Source organism: Mesoplodon bidens, assembly GCF_964165515.1.
Source record: "Mesoplodon bidens genome assembly, chromosome: 13".
Classification (NCBI taxonomy): Eukaryota; Metazoa; Chordata; class Mammalia; order Artiodactyla; family Ziphiidae; genus Mesoplodon; species Mesoplodon bidens.
This window is the reverse complement of record NC_138169.1, coordinates 7,975,222-7,992,837: the sequence shown is the minus strand read 5'-3', so window position 1 is coordinate 7,992,837 and position 17,616 is coordinate 7,975,222. Positions and strand designations below refer to the sequence as shown.

Sequence of the window (17,616 nt, the reverse complement as noted above, 5' to 3'; positions counted from 1 at the left end):
TCACGTGACGGCATGTTCACGTGACGAGGGCCGCTGACAGCAAGCCAAACCCGGAAACCGGAATCGGCGGGTGTCTGCTGCTCTCTTCCCAGGCCCTAGCGCCCGCCTCTTTCTTCCACTGCGTGGGTTCCGAGGCTCCCCACGACCGACAGACCCGTCCAGACCGCGCCTCAGTCCAGGGCACCTCAGTTGGGCGCTGAGAATTGGGTTTAAGGGCAGAGACCGGATCCTACTCGTCCCGTTTAAAAACCGAGACTTTCATCTTAGCAGCAAGCATACTCGCTGTAAAATGGTAACGAAGCTAAACTTGAATGGAAAATCTTTTAACTTATAGCAATCAAAAAGGTCCTGCGCTTTGCCCTTTTGGTCTGTCGGCTAAAATCTACAAAAATGGCTAAGGGCTGAGGGAAACTTGAGTGACTTGTCTGTTCAGCTCTTCCTAGTAGACATTCATGCGACATGTTATTTCACACAAATACTATCCGATGTGGAATCTAGGTAAAATTCGCATGTTACCTCGTGAGTTGCGAGGGTGAAACAGGATGTAATTTACATCGTGTGATTTATGTAAAAGGCTTAGCAGGGTGCCTGTTATTTAATAATTGCTAAGTAAATAACTTATTAGGAAGATATATCCGTTTCAGTACTTTGAGGTGTAAAATTGGCTATTTGGGATCTGGTGAAAGGGGCTTGAAAATGTCTGGTCTTGCCTGGCTCCCTTCAACCCTTTATACACTGTTACTAAGAAAGGACTCGCTAAGCAATTACCATGGAGTATGAATAAACAAAGAGTGGAATTTGGAGATGATACAGTAATCAACTATACATATTTACATACTTCCACTCTCAACTTCTTGACTCTATCAAAGACATTTAATTTTAAAATAACATGTTTCCACACATGCAGACTGTTCCATGCCCTAGTTCTCACCCGATTTTCACAGGGACTCTTCTCAACCTGTATCACAAACTCTTCTCACCTGCCCAGGTTTTTTGCTCAGCTGAGAACATGTATTATTTCAGCACCATCTGTGAGAATAAATGTTCAGCTCAGCAAGCCATGTCCTGAACTGGTAAATGAGGGCACACCCACGTAAGAGGTAAAAATGCCCACGGTTAGCGAACTCTCAGGCATGCGTGGGTGCAAATGAGCAAGACTAGGATGATAAACGATCCTCTGCAAACAGGACCAGGGTTCTAAATGATCAACAGAGGTGTTTTATTTGTGTAAAGACCCAACTGGAGATGCTGCAATACTACCGCAGTTGCCCTATAAATATCACAGACTTGTTTAGTGTTAGAGATTTTTTCTTTTTAAAATGTTATTTTTAATTGATATAATGGATATTTAATATTAATTTTAGGTGTACAACATAATGATTTGATATATGTATATGTTGTGAAATGGTCACCACAACAAATGTAGTTCATAGTTTTGAGTCTTTTCATCAATTCGGTCAATGCTGAAGTCAAGGACCACTGTCAGGGTAATTTTTAGGTCAAAATAATGTTCAGCTGGTAACTCCGCTTTGGAAATATCTACCTGTGGGGGGGTCAGAGCTCATAAAACAGATTGCTTGGTTCAGTTATCATTTTGGAAAATACCACAACAGCTTTCACAGAGTTTCCTTCCAAACTTCATGCTGTAATAGGTAGTGGGCACTACATGGTGCCACTTTCATTTCTGTCAGGTAATATAGTGAGACATAGCAATGGATAACCACCTTGGGTATTTATCTTATGCTGAATGGGTCACAGAATGCTTTGAGATAATTTCTTAAAAGCAATTTATCAACAGACTGCAGTAGAAATTGCTATTTGGGTCTCTAGTGCTCGCTCACTTAAAGAAAAAACATTACGACAAATAAACCTGAGAATAATACCAGTTTACTACACTGGCAAAAAAGAACCATTTATTAAAGTAGATACAGAACACTTGTTTGCTCAGATTTTAATATTGCTTTACATATCGTTTGTGAAACAGTTCCTATTATAATGTTTATAACCCCAAATTTCAACTGACTACAGATTTTTCACTTGTCAAACACATAGTTGATAATCTTGAGAAGAAAATACATCAAAGGCATATATACAATTATAGAAGTTATTATACATGTCTCATGGAAGATACATTTATTTATTACTTTTTACATATTCTAGGAGACATTCAAATGAAGATAAATAGATTCAAACTGGTTGACAAACTTCTTGTGGTTGAGGTCCTTCAGTTTATTTTTTGTGATAAGAAAATCCAAAATTATTAATGTTGAATTTCTCATCGTACATTCATCTAAAAACACAGTAAAAAAAAACGTGTAAAGATTGTAGATTGGTTAATTTAGGTGTTTTATAGTGGCTTATTATCTAATTAACTGACTGCTGGGGATATCTGCTGGAGAAGGAAAAAAAATCTGGAGAAAATTCTCCCAGTTATTTACATCTGAAAAAGAAATAAAATGAAAACACAAAGAACAAAGAGCTGCAAAGCCACATGATGCTATTTCTGGCCTAGTCCGTTAGGTCCTGATGAACATTTTAAGTGTTTTCTTTTTCATAAAGGTAAAAATCTGAAAAGAAAGACACATTGTATATGTTTTTTCCCAAAATAGAGATTTTACAAAAATATATACATATAATATATAGAAGCTGAAATTATGCAAAACCAATAAACAAAACACCATAGAAGAGTAAGTGGGTGCAGCATAGAGATTATAAAATGTCCCCACAGCAGTTTGGGGGCTTCCCCCTCCCTTTACCTGTTTCATGATTTTATAATCACACCTAAGTATCATCAAGCCTGAAATAAAGGCACTACTGACATCAGGTAGTGCAAAGAGCTCAGATATTTCTTTAAATATAAAATACTTTAAATGAGTAGATGAATATGCAAAGTAGCACATTTTTTCAACTCATTCCAGTGTCAAAGTTTAACCAAAACATCTAAATATACAAACGCAGCCTGGAAATATTTTAGTGCAAATATGAAAAGTAACAGCATAATTTAAAGTTACTTAAATAAGGTATTGTGAGGGTAGGAGTCGTTCTCTGAGGTCTCCCTAGGGACAATGAATGTAATGGCATCTGGTGCAATGTCTTGTTAATACTTTTTAAAAATCAAGAAGATAAAATGAGAGGTGAAAACTCACCTATTTATTATTCTAACTGATAAACTTATAAGGGGAGACTAAAAGGGAGATTTGTTGAAGATCAAAATATTTTCTTAGATTTGTTGATGGGGGGGTCAAAAATCCTGAAGTCTGCACACACAATGCTGGTGGTCAGTTGCCTAAATGCTAGTGCATCTGAGAAAGCCCAGTTCTGGATGTGAGGCTTCATCAGAAAGTCTCGTCGTCATTGCAGTTGGTTGCCCAGTGCCCGAACATCTCACAGATTTCACAGTAGGGGCGTTCCTCGCTCCGACTGCCGTGGTGTGTGGAATGGGGGGGGTCCTCAGACATCTGTGCCTGGGTAGGACAATCCTCTGTGTCGTGGAGATCAAAGCAGTCACATATGTCACAGAAGAGGCGAGGTTTCTTCTTGGACTGTTTCTCCTGGTCATCACTACAAATGTTAACGTGCATAATCAGAAACTCATCTCCATCAGAAGAAATTCAAGAGATAGTATCACTTGTAATGAACAAAAAATAAGCAGGAATTATGGCCAGGTCTGGGAGCCTCAAGTGCTTAAGTACTACGGTCCACGTTTTGAATGTTCACATCAAACCATTTTCACTCTCTTGCCAGATTTGTGGAAGTCAATTTATGGCCAAATAACCACAAAGCAATTGTTTCTCCAATCCACTGGAGAACCTAAATTTTGTTTTTTTTAATTTTACTGATGACGTATAGTTGATTTACGTTTTGTTAATTTCTGCTGTATAGCAGAGTGACTCAGTTACACATATATACATTCTTTTAAAAAAATTTTTATTGGAGTATAGTTGATTTACAATGTTGTGTTACCTTCTGCTGTACGCAAAGTGAATCAGCCATACATATACATAATTCCACTCTTTTTTAGATTCTTTTCCCATATACGTCACCACAGAGTATTGAGTACAGTTCCCTGTGCTATGCAGTAGGTTCTTACTAGTTATCTATTTTACATATAGTGGTGTGTATATGTCAATCCCAATCTCCCAATTTATCCCTCCCCGCCTTTACCCCTTGGTAACTCTAAGTTTGTTTTCTACATCTGTAACTCTATTTCTGTTTGTACCATTTGTACCATTTTTTTAGATTCCACCTAGAAGCGATATCATGCGATATTTGTCCTCTGTCTGGAGAACCTAACTTTAAAAACACACATTTATTTAGATGGAACTAAGGTTCCGCTCAGTATTGCTGGACGTGAAATAAATACCTGTCGTAATTGTTCATGTCGTCACCGTTCCCATTCAGGGCTGCTTCCGACATCATCTCCACCTTCATCTTGAGATCCTGATTCTTCCTCTGAAGGTCCACTATTACTGAATTTAGGAAATCAATCTGATTTTTTAGGAAAAAACAAAAGCAGATGTGTAAAATGTCTTAAATGTGTTCGCTGGAGCATCAAGAAGTCTACAAGTACACTCTCAGGCAGTGGCTGCAGAGTATATGCTGGAGTCGCAGGGGCCCACAGCAGCCGTGACCCAGCTGTGTTTTAGATTATGTTCTCACACACACACACACACACACACACACAGTACAGAAAGCGTAACCAGTTACTTGTTACACTAAACTACAACTAAGCCAGGACTCTTACGTTCTGTAGATTTAAAAAAACTCATGGCAATTCTCCTCCAACTACGATTTAACACTCACTTATTAGTCATGGTGGGATGGTAAATGGGTCTTTAGAGAAAAAGGTGGGTGTTTTTGTTGTTGTTTTGCAGTATGCGGGCCTCTCACTGTTGTGGCCTCTCCCGTTGCGGAACACAGGCTCTGGACACGCAGGCTCAGTAGCCATGGCTCACGGGCCCAGCCGCTCCGCGGCATGTGGGATCTTCCCTGACCGGGGCACGAACCCATGTCCCCTGCATTGGCAAGCAGACTCTCAACCACTGAGCCACCAGGGAAGCCCAAGGAAGGCGTTTTAAAGAGAAGGCTTAAGCTCTCTTTCACCTGAGGAGGTGTGGCCACACACTGAAGGGGCAGCATTCAGGCCACCTGGGCCCAGAACTGGGGCAGTGGGATAACGAGATGACTGCCCACCGGGAGGAAACGCTCTTGTCCTAACCTTGCAAAGCAAGGGCACTTTAATTTAAAATCAGTAAGTTTCGGGACTTCCCTGACGGTCCAGTAGGTTAAGACTCTGCGCTTCCAATGCAAGGGGCGAGGGTTCGATCCCCATTCAGGGAACTAGATCCCACATGCTGCATGGCGCAGCCAAGAAAAGAAAAAAATCAGTTTCTTCCCTCTTCTACAAATACAAAGGTCTCATTTCTCTAAATGTCCATTGGGAAAAAAACCCATTTTACAGTATTAAAAAATACATCTGTGTGTGTGTACATACTCATACATACATATCCACTTTTTAAAGAAATATCTGGCCTTTTTCTCCTGCTGGGGCAATTATGAAACAAAGCTAGAAATCACTAGCTTTGATTCTCTGCAGAATCTCCCTTCTGCCATTGAAGGCAAGACCCACCGAATCTCATCGCACTTCTCAAACTGTATTTTCTAAGACTTTATCCTGTTAGCAGATACATATCAGAAAGGGGGGAAAAAGCCACAAAATGGATGTAAGTACAGTGGGAAACCACACACACACACACACACACACACACGTGCTCACAAATTAGGAAACATAAAACAAACCATTTGCTGATTGGAAGAAAAGCGTTGGCAGTGGCAGATGAAACAAACGGAAGCAGGAAGGAAGGGGGAAAGAGAAAACATTGTGAATTAAGTTTGTGCTCCTCAGACATACGAACTAAGCAGAGACAATGCTATTCAGGGTAAATGAGGCTGTGCGTTGAATCCTTACATGCCTTTCAAAGGAGATGTCATAACTAAAACAAATCACTAATGTACTGAGTTTCTCTTTTATTTAAAAGTGAAAGAAGGCTTTTATACCTTTCAATTTTGAATGGGATAAGTATGTCCAACATATATAATAAAAATTGAAAATAGATGTTTGTTGCTTGTGGGCTATACATTTCCAAAAACAGAATAGTTTGCCTCCATATAATACCATTTTTAAAACTAAGGCTATTTTGATAATTTTGGCTTTAGGAAACAGTTTTCAAGAGCCCTGTCTTTTTAAGGTAAAGATGAGGAAGGAACCTTTTATGGAGCAATTCTACTTCTAGGAATTTATCCTAAAGAAATATTAGTATATCTGTAAAATGATAGGTGTTCAAGACAGTTCATTATAGCATTGTTTATGATACACCTAAAAGATCAGAAAACATCCCAAATGTCATGTCAACCAATAAGGCCTGATTAAATTATGGTACACCCATATAATGGAATAGTATACATCTATAAAAAGCTAAGTGCAGATCAGTTTATGTAATATGCCCCCATATGTGTAAAAAAAAGGAGGAGGAAAGACTATTAGTCTTAGCTTGTATGTACCTTTAAAAAAATCTCAAAAAATAAAAAAGACATTAATAACCCTGATTACCTGTTTGGGGGGTTGGGAACTGAGCAGGAGAGAGATGGTGTTTGGAGGGAGATTTTTTTTTTTTTTTTTACTGTACGTATTTTTAACGTTGTTTAATGTTTAGAACATATGAATACATTACCTATTCAAAAGATTAAATGATTTTTTAAAAATAGCAAGTAAGCAAAGCAAAAGGAAGGAATATTACCTGACTCTCCTGGGCTCTTTCATCCTCTTCTGCCTGAGTATCAGTATTACCTTATATTAAAAAAAAAAAAAAAAAAGTGGAGGGGCGATTTTTAAAAAAATTGCAATCTTATTTCCTTGTTACTGCATTGAAAGGGCCAGTGTTAGAAACGCATTCTCATGTGGAATCCCCACATGCGCCTCTCTGAGAACACGTTTGAAGTTCCTGTCTCCTCTCTGGACCCCTCGGACAACGGTCATCCTCTCTCAGGCCGGCCCACTGCAGGGAGGAACGCCGGTCACGGTCACGGCCATCACTTCCTCCTCCCCGGCAGGGCACCTGCAGAAGCCGCGGCTGCTGCTGGGGTGGCAGCTATCACCCACTGTCTTATATAAACTCCTGCCGATGCTCAGGACCAGGGGAAGGTCCGGAAGTGGGAACCGGCAGGCGCGCCCCTCTGCGTGGGGCCTCATCCGACTACAGGCGGGCGGGCCCGGCAGAGAGCGGCCCCGTCGGCGCGGCGCGGCGCGGCAGCCGCCTACAATGGGCGCGACCGCCACGAACCCCGCGTCCGCGGGAAGCAGCGGTGTCGGGAGGAAGCACGTGGCCATTTTACCTGACGAGGTGCTGAGCTGCCTCTTGTTTTCTTTGAGTTGAAGCTCCAAGTTCTTTACCTTGAGCTCAAGCTTCGCCTTGTCGGACTCTAGAGACTGAACGACTGCGCGCAAGGACTTGGCGGAGGCGTTCTCTCCCCTGAGCGCCGTGACCTGAAACACACGGCTTGGCTTAGCTTCCGCTCGGAACACAGACGGGTACCGCCAGGGTCCCCGAGGTGGTACTCTATACCTCATTCCTCAGCTTTTCCAGCTCGGCATCCTTTTCTGTGAGTAAGGCACTAGTAATACTGATGGATTTCTGCAAGGAAGCTTTTTCTTCATCTGCGTCTTTTATTAGCTTGGATTCTCTAAAAGACCAAAGAGTTAAAAATTCCAGAAATCAACCGAGAGAGCGGTCAGTGTACAACTGTCCTAGAACAAACGCGCAATTAACTTTAGCTAATATACAGGGATAAAGTATCACGGGGAAGTTTTACAGGGGGTTAAGGCTATTATGCTTGCAGAATGTCACTTGAAATTTTACTTACTGTGAGGGGAGAAAAAGTTTACCTATGCAGAGACATGCCAGAATCTGCATATCATTGTATCCGTTTGAATTTAAAGAAACAAGTTAATAACTTTGGAAGACGCAGAATTAAAAAACAAGACTGTTGCACCCCCAAAGAATTACTTTAAAAATCTAACCCCCCCAGATGAATTCTGTTACTTCTTGAATAAATCATTACCAAGCAATAACAACAATTAAAATACACACATGCAAAGCGATTATACAGATGTCATGCAGAGCAGTTTTATGCTGGAAGTATCGATTGGTTCTCACTAATTTCAGTAACTTTCAGCAAGTTCCAAGAGTGTGTTTTGGAGATCTTCTGGGCCAAAACAGTAGCAGAGATTATTACCACTATTCAAACGGAAGGATGATTACTTTTCGTCCAGAGACTCTGAAGAGGACAGACATTAAGTTGCTCATAGAAATCAAAGGTAATGACATAAAGGCTAGCACGGAAATGTGAGGATGGATTTCCAGGTGTGGAATGGAAGCCAAGGGGCATCTGGAGGGAGAAGGTCAGCACACGGGATGTATGTTCTCAGGCCGACCCAGCATTTGGTTATCAGCACAGGGACGGGGACCGGGCTTTCCAGGAGAGGAGAACATTTATCTTGGAGTCAGGGGAGTAGGAAAAGAAAGGGAAAGATGAAGGGAAGACAGGGGAAGAGGGCAAGACACAATAGAGACAACCCCAGAGGGCAGGCTACTATGTGTTTATAAATGTGTGAGTGTATTTAAATTTTTGTGGTGAAAATTCAAACGTGCCAAGGTCACAAAAGCCAAGGAAAGACTGAGGAGCTGTCACAGATGGGACAACTAAATGCACTGTGGTCTCCTAGACTGGATCCTGGGAGAGAAAAAAAGACATGAAAGGAAAAATTGGGGAAATCTGAACAACGTCTAGAGTCTGGCTAAGAGTACTGGACCAATGTTACTCTCTCAGTTTGGATCAAAGGACCAGGGGATGTAAGATGTGCCCGTGAGGGGAAGCTGGGTGAAGGGAATGTGGGACCTCCAGGTACGACCTTTGCAGCTCTTCTGGAAACCTCAGATTTTGAAATAAGAAGTTTTTAAAAAATGACATGCAGTGTGAAACAAGAGGAAAAAAGACCTTGTATCACAAAAATATTTGGGGAAAACACAACTGGAGAAAAATTTCCTGGCCGGCCCTCAGGCCATACAACCTACTCATTTGCATCCACGTAGATAAGTTCATGGCTTAAACCACAACAAACCGAATTACTCCCGGTTCTATGAGAAGTAGCTGGGTGAATGCAGAGCATGTAGTGGTTCAGTTTGTCTTCGAACCAACTGAAGGGATTGGAAACTGAGGCCCAGGTTAGAAATGGCAGAATGTATGTCTGGTTAGTGAGACCCAAGATATCCGGCACACGAATTACAGAATTCTCATGGTTTATGGTAAATTGAAATTCTATTCTACACAAAGATGAAAAATATAAGTGTTGTACTTATCTCATTGTGTGGCTTACACTTACACCCCAGAATAAGTAGTAAGAAAAGAATCTGAGACTTACAGAAAATGTCTTGAATTCAACACCCAAGCATTATATGAACACTTGGTGCTGTTAAATTACTAACTGCATAACACCTCGCTAGGAAACAGGATCCTGTTTAAGTAAAAACAACAACAACAAAAACAAACAAACAAAACCCCAAAGATTTAAGTGAAAGGAATGTACACAGGCATTTTTTCCACCTGGGAAGTAAATATCTGATTTTATCCAAACATTCAATAACTTTTGGGCTCTTTAAGTTTCCATTAAACTTATTTGGTAGTTCACTCTATTATAAAAACCGTTTCAAGAGATTCACTTGTAAATCCAACTCAAATTTGAAAGATGTGATTTTAAATGTTTTTACTGAGAAATACCAGGATTTGGGGGTTAACGGATTTAGATTCTTCTGTAATCAGGACTCTAGTTAGTCAAGCTCTCACAGGTGCTTTGTGTTAGGGAGGGCTGAGGCCGGCATCAGCCGGCAGAAGAAAACAGGAGCAGGTACCTTTGCTTATCACCACATACGTCCACCCTCTAAGTGAGGCTGCTTTCTAAGAAGATGGCAAGCGGATGTTTCTCAAACAAAAGTTGTCCAAAGATGCATGGTTAAAACAGGGATCTGACTTGTGATTTGTACACCAAATGAAGGGACGGATAGACCTTGGCAGCTCACCTTTGTGACAGGTCTTCAATGTTAGCATCTTAGGTGATTTCTAAGCCCAAATCCCACCGTGCAAACCAAGAGGGGCTAAATTAAACCATGTATGCCAGCATTACTGACACCTGAGTCACACATCGCACTGACAGTAAGGCCTGTGTTACTTTAAAGCCACGCTGGCCCCAGTGACTTGGCGTTACTGAAAGTATCAAGAAGGGAAGATAAACCTAACATGAAAGACGGGTTAGAGGGGCCAGAAGTCTTTCCCCCAAGGGAACATATTACCCAGATTCTTTCCTTACTACTTACATAAGAAAGAAATTCCAGTAATGAAGCAAATACCTTAAAGTGTTACTGGGCAAGCTTTAAAAATGCAAGATAACAAGAACCAAATATTAGGAACATGAAGAGAACTGCAAATGCAGTAAGGAGAACTCAATTTGCACTGAAGTTCTGTGCTGTATATACATATAAAAAAGGTATGTGTGCATGTGTGTGTATGTATAGACTGCTGAGAATATTTTACCAAACAAAAGCAAGACACAGAGGGACAAAGGCAGCCAAAAAATATATACAACAATTCTGTTGACTAAAAGTATATGAAATTTATTTATTATAACGTGGATAGACTTTCTTTAGTCTTACCATTAAAGACACACAGATATAGCAAAGGAAGCAAGAGTAGGAAAGGGAAAAGAGAGGGGTGAAATGAGCATTGGTCAGTAGCGCAAGCTTGGAGACAGTCAGACGGTTAGCAACCCACAGTGAGCCGAATGAGCTGCAGTGGCAGTGACCTCTTCAGAACTGGTGGACAGGGACCATCGGCCAGTTTTCCTTCCTGACAGGCATCTTGCCTTGACACCCACAGAATTAATCCTGACTCAACAAGTCCATAGCTAAGATGATGGCTCTGGAGTTCCTTCTAGGACATCAAAAAGCCTGGAGAAGGGAGGGGAGCCAAACAGGTTCCCAACTCTGCTGTAGGCTCTCTGGCCAGAGGGACACACGTCTCTACTTCCATCAATTAGAGCGCTCAAGTTGGCTCTGCTTTATCTACTACACGTGTTGGAACCTGCTCTGAAGGAGGTTTGCCTAACTTGGAGACCACTTTCCCAAAGAAATGATTACATTTTTAAGTGAAGAGAAAAACTTATGCTACGTGTTGCTTGCAATTCGATGCTAGATAGCAAAAAGGCAGAGCAAGTACAAAAGGGTGATACTAATTTCTTAACGATAAGGAGTTTCACCCTACATCAGGAGTAAGTACTGCACTTCAACAGAATGAACAACAGAGTTTGAATGAAGCAATCATATACTATGTTGACTGTGTATGTTCAGTTCTCACCTCTAAATTAAACTGTTGGCTAAGATCTCGGTTCTTGCATGAACCACCACATTTCAAGTATCTTCATGATTTAAGTACTTTCCAGATTCTTAAATTAAGAAAGTATCCACTTCTTTTTAGTACTCTATGCTACAGGTACTTAACTATTACCCACATAGACCTACATACGAATCCTTTACAAAACTGACTTTCAGAAGGCATTTAAGGCCCCCAAAATATTAGCTAAAATATATTTGCCATTCAGATTTCTGAGAGACATAACTTTCCATGAGGATTAATTAACAATTTGATTAAAAAACAGTTCTAAATATAAGAAACTAAGTTTTAACATTTTAAACTCCCAGAAAAATAATCTTTATCTGCATTTATTGATTAAAAGAGTAATTATCCAGGACCTAAAAATGGGAGCAGGGTGAAATAAGAAGAGAGGAATGGACAAGTACCCAAATTTGTTCTATCTTTTTAAGCCGTGAAAAAAGTCACATGTCTAATCACATTTTGAGAGGCATGTAATTTAGTCAAAGTCACATGAAAAGGACTAACAAAGCAATAGCATCTTTATTTTTAAAAAAGATTAAAAAGTAAAAATAAATAAATAATAAATGTACAATGAGAAAAGACCCCTTGTAAAAATCTGAAGCCCTGGGTCTTGTGCCTGCATCTGAGTTCTTGGTCAAGTTGCCTAACTTTGGGGGTTTTAGTTTCATCATTTTTCAATGCAAGCCCCACCATATATTTCAGTCGTTTGTTTTGAGATATGAGAAATTTGTGAATTACGAGGGCTACATAAATGCAAAGGGATTACATCAGTACTCACACCAGCCTGTTTTTATTCATTCCCTTGTCAGAATGCCTCAGGAATAAGTGCTATCAATTTTTTCACATACCCTTGACAACTGCATACATGGGGTTCTTTTTAAAGAAACAAAGCCTTATTCATGGAAAATTAAATATCCCAAGGCCCCCAGGGGTGGAGCTGTGCTTGTACCTGGGCCCCAGGTTAAGGCATGGCAGGCCAGTCACCACAGCTCATAGGCACTGGGCGAACACCTGGCCCGACCAGGGGTGTGGCAGTCATGAAACACACATGCATTCTGATGTGACACTTTAAAGAAGAATGAGTCTAAGGATGTCTTAAAAAAAGAAAGGAGGAAGGCACCCCTGAACTGAGGCCTAATTTCCTTTAGAATGTAGCTTATGGAACCCAAATATCTTTGTGGGCTAAATAAAGCCCTCGACTCTGAAGCAACCGCCATACTGGCAGGAGGGACAATGTCAGCATAAACGCATGCGTCAGTGGTCAGAAAGGGAGACTTCCTCTGCTCTGACAAGGAAGAATAAAATGCTCTGCAAGACCATGAAGGAATTCTTTTTTTTTTCTATTTTATTTTCTTATTATTTTTTAATTGAGGTATGGAAGAATTCTTCATTATACTATTCCTAAAGGTTTATTTTTTTTTTTGTAATTAATAAGACAAAAACGCCTGTCACTGTTGTGATGTACTCTACAGCAAACCACTGTACAGGCTGTGGTTCTTAGCAACAGTATACACTATGCCTACTTGGCATGCAGAGTAAAGCAGAGAATTTCTCTAGACACAGAGTGCACATTTTAAAAAAGCAGACAGAGACCATCAGAAAGCATAAGCATCAGGCTTCTACATGATGACTCCGGGGGGCCCGTTTATCCTTACTCAAAAGTACTGGAAGCTTCCATGTGAACAGCATTCGATTATCATCAAAGAATAACAAATAACAAAGCTCTTTTTAAGAAAGTAAGTAGAAACATTTAAAATGTTTCCCATTATTACTGAAAAAATGAAATTTTTATATAACTGAATTTATTTGCAGATTACTCTAGGTAAAATTATAGTACTTTAGTTACTGAAACTAGGAGGTAAGCAGTATAATATGAGACAATCTAATTTAGAACACTTCTGGACAAATGCAACTGAACATGGCTTAAAAATCGAACTATTCTTTCAGTAATTCATACTGAAACTCTTACAAATTTGTCAATTATGAGTACCAAACTATCATGATGCAGTTTTCTGAATATAAGAAGGTCATATGTTTTCTACAAGTCACTGTACACAGCATGTTCTAACATTTTCCTTATTAAACACACACACACACATAAAACAATATATACAAAAAGAAAGCCTACCTCTTTTTCATTTCTAACAACTGATTATTGAGCACAGATCTCTCTTCTTCCAGCTGGGGAAAAAACACACACACACAAAAAAGTTCAGTTCATAAGAGACAGGCCAGTTTCCCATCCCCCAGGTCACATTCCCATGCTCCAGGACCGCTAAAGTAATGGGCTTTCCTCAGAGGCAGTGAAAAAGGACCAAGTGTACATCAGGGACCTGAGAGTTAAAATATTAAACAATACCATGTACATGCCATATCTTAGACGTTCAATAAATGTTTCCTTCATTTTTTAGACGAATGAGTGAAAGCTTCACTATTAACATTCTGGTTCCTTTACTGAAACAAAAGAAGTCAAAGGTCACTAACTTGTGTAGGGCTAGGAACAGGTAATTTATTCTACACGGGCCTTATCTTATGCCTACTATATCCAGGCATTTCTTTCTCACCTATAAAATAAGAAAGTTACAGAAGAATTTCCAATGGCCCTTTAGTTCTAAAATTCTGTTATTCTATTAAGGATAAAAAAACCAAAGATTCAGCTAGTCAATCTTGTGAGATAAGATTCATCTCTACCCCCCAATCTGTACCACATACACTTTAGCCAAATACAGTACCAATTTTCACTCACCCTGTTAATAAAACAAAGAGGTGACAAAAGCTCTTACATGGTTTTTTTGAATCAAAGGATAACACCAAAGACTACGTAATGGTTTCCAACAATTTGGGAGTGGCCCAGAATTTAAGCCACTAATTCACGATAAGTAGTGGTGGTCTTATTTCTGATTATGTATCAGTTATGTACATGCTTTGCTATAAAGGTCTTTTATACTTAAAAGTTCTTAAATATAAACATATATGTTTTGAACATAAGTTTATCAAGAAATCTATAGAGGTTAACATAGTTTTTTCCACTGTAGACCCTCTCCTTTCCTAGTCCATTAAGATAAATGCTTTTGCTGCATGAGTAATTCACAGATATATTTAGAAATTTGTAAAGAGTAAAAGGAAGGAAAAACAGTGGAAGGCAAACTTTAAAGGAATGAAACAAGAGGGAGAACATCTGGAGAGTGGGATGTGGAGACGAGAGGGGCTCTCATTTTTTCCTTTGTACCCTTTTATATGGTTTATATTTATTTTTTAAACAAGGAAGCTGTTTAATTTTTATAGTTAAAAAAATTTAAAAATAAAAAATCAATAAACAAACAAGACTGGGAAATGACTACAATGAAGATATAAATGGATAAATGACATGGCAGATAATTCACAACAGAGAAAATACAAACAATTAATAAACACTTGGAAAATCATTCAACACTGCAAAGAACAAGTATGCAGAGATTCTCCCCATTTCTTGGAGGCTGAATTTTTTTGTGCCTGAATTTCCACAGAACAGAAGTTTAGGACACTTATTGTACTGATTCTTCATAGGAAATAATGTTTTTTTCTTCTTCTGGTCCAGGATCCAATCCAGGATAACAAGCTTCATTTAGTAGTCAAATTTCTTTAGCCTGTCTGGTTCCTCATTCTTTCCTTGTCTTTTGTGACCTTGACTTTTTTTTTTGGCTGCACGGCTTGTGGGATTTTACTTCCCTGACCAGGGATTAAACAGGGGCCCTCAGCAATGAGAGCTTGGGGTCCTAACCACTGGACCGCCAGGGAATCCCCTGACCTTGATATATATTTTTTGACCTTGACATTTTTGAAGAGCACAGAGGCGAGTAGAATGTCCGTCAATTTGGATTCACCTGATATTCCCACATGCGTAGAGTCAGACTATGTACTTTTTGGCAGAAACACCACAGAAGTGATCCCATGTTCTTCTCAGTATGTGATATTAAGAGGCACACAATGTCGATTTTCAGTGAGGGTAACTTCAATCACTTGGCTAAAGAAGCATCTTCCACGTTTCTCCACTGTAAAAATACTACTATTTTGTGGAGAGATACTCTGAAACTATGTAAACATTCTGTTCCTTAACAAAATTTCACCCACTGGTTTTAGCACCAATTGATGACTCTTGCCGAAATAACTACCATGATGGACACCAAATAAGGATGTTCTAATTCCATCATTTCACGTACTTACCGGTTGGCATTTTACCATAAGGAAGAGCTTTCTATTATTATTTTTTTTTAGAAAGGCATTCCTATCTATCTATCTGTCTGTCTGTCTGTCTATTTATGGCTGTGTCGGGTATTCGTTGCTGCCCACAGGCTTTCTCTAGTTGTGGCGAGCAGAGGCTACTCTTTGTTGTGGTGCGTGGGCTTCCCATTGCAGTGGCTTCTCTTGTTGCGGAGCACAGGCTCTAGGCACTCGGGCTTCAGAAGTTGTGGTTTGTGGGCTCTAGAGCGCAGCCTCAGTAGTTGTGGTGCATGGACTTAGCTGCTCCGCGGCATGTGGGACCTTCCCAGACCAGGGATTGAACCGTGTTCCCTGCACTGGCAGGCGGATTCTTAACTACTGCACCACCAGGGAAGTCCCAGGAAGGGCTTTCATTTTTCCCTCATTTACTTATTTATGTCTGTTTCCATGGCGTATTTATATATCATGGTTTCTTATTTTATTCAATAGGCTATAATCCATTACTATCATTATTTCTTTTGATGCTCAAATTATCTCAGATTTGGCCAGTGGAAGCCCCTCCAACATGGTTCTGATAGGTTTCTGACTAATCCCCAGTTCTTTAAGCACTTCCTTGCTTTTTGATACACAAGATATTCCAGGCTCATCTTGTAGTCTTTCTGTCTCAGCCCTGGAATCAGCCATTTCTCTAAGGACCTTTTAGTGGGGAAGAGTATTTAGAAACCAAAATCTAGGTAGTTAGGTGTGCTCATTGATATTGGAGTGTTATTACTTCTAAGCCCTGTCAGTGGACTTGACCAAAATTGGAAACTTCTGCTCTTCAAAAGACACTGTTAAGAAAGTGTAATGAGAATACAGACTGAGAGAAAACACTTGCAAAACTCAATCTGATAAAGAACTTGTATCCAGAACATATTAAGAGTTCTTACAACTCAATAATACACAGACTACAAACCAAACCTTAAAATGGGCAAAAGATCTGAACAGACACTTGACCAAAGCAGCAGCTCCAAATCATGAGCCATCAAGGAAACACAAATTAAAACTACACCTGAGATACTTGGGTTATCACTTCTAGTTTCATTTCATTGTGGTCAGAGAACATACTTCGCAGGATATGATGAGACTTGTTTTATGGCCTAGCGTATGGTCTCCCATAGAGAACGTTCCACCTGCACTTGAGGAGAGTGTGTCTTCTGCTGTTGTTGAATGGAGTGATCTGAAGATGACTGTTGGGCTTGGCTGATGTTCAGGTCTTCTACTTCCTTGTGGATCTTCTGTCTAGTTGTTCTGTCCATTACTCAAATAGAATACTGAAATCTCCAACTATTATGGCTGAATTATCTATTTCGTCCTTTAATTCTGTCCGTTTTTGCTTTCTGTATTTTAAGGCTCTGCCATTAGTTGCATATATATTTGTAATTGTTTATTTTCTTGAGGGATTGATCTTTTTACCACTATAAAATTTCTTCCTCTGTTTCTAGTAACAATTTTTATCTTCAAAGTCTACTTTGTCTGATAATTAGTATAGACACTCCAGCTTGCTTTTGGTTACTAGTTGTATGATATATCTTGTTACATCCTTTTACTTTCAATCCACTGTATCTTTGAATCTAAATTGTGTCTCTTATAGGCAGCATATAGTTTGATGATGCTTTTTTAAAATTAATTCTGCCAATGTCTGCCTTTTAATCAGTGTTTAATTCACTTACATTTAATGTTATTATGCGTAAGGTTACATACTTTTTTTTTCAACTAATACAGCTTATTTATTTTTTTTTTTTGCGGTACTCGGGCCTCCCACTGCTGTGGCCTCTCCCGTTGCGGAGCACGGGCTCCGGATGCGCAGGCTCAGCGGCCATGGCTCACGGGCCCAGCCGCTCCGCGGCATGTGGGATCTTCCCGGACTGGGGC

At 39.8% G+C, this 17,616-nt stretch overlaps 1 protein-coding gene across 4 annotated transcripts in view; it reads right to left on the bottom strand.

The window, feature by feature from the left end:
* Positions 1 to 1,871: 1,871 nt before the first annotated feature.
* CLIP1 (CAP-Gly domain containing linker protein 1) overlaps positions 1,872 to 17,616 on the bottom strand; it is a 122,656-nt gene continuing 106,911 nt past the window's right edge. For all 4 annotated transcript variants that reach the window (XM_081251932.1, XM_081251935.1, XM_081251934.1 and 1 more), the window contains 6 exons: positions 13,631 to 13,683; positions 7,623 to 7,740; positions 7,393 to 7,543; positions 6,798 to 6,847; positions 4,364 to 4,488; positions 1,872 to 3,561 (listed from right to left, as the gene is read on the bottom strand). In XM_081251932.1, coding sequence (XP_081108058.1) covers positions 3,336 to 3,561; positions 4,364 to 4,488; positions 6,798 to 6,847; positions 7,393 to 7,543; positions 7,623 to 7,740; positions 13,631 to 13,683 — 723 coding nt within the window. In that variant the 3' untranslated portion in view covers positions 1,872 to 3,335. The remainder of the gene's footprint in view (positions 3,562 to 4,363; positions 4,489 to 6,797; positions 6,848 to 7,392; positions 7,544 to 7,622; positions 7,741 to 13,630; positions 13,684 to 17,616) is intronic.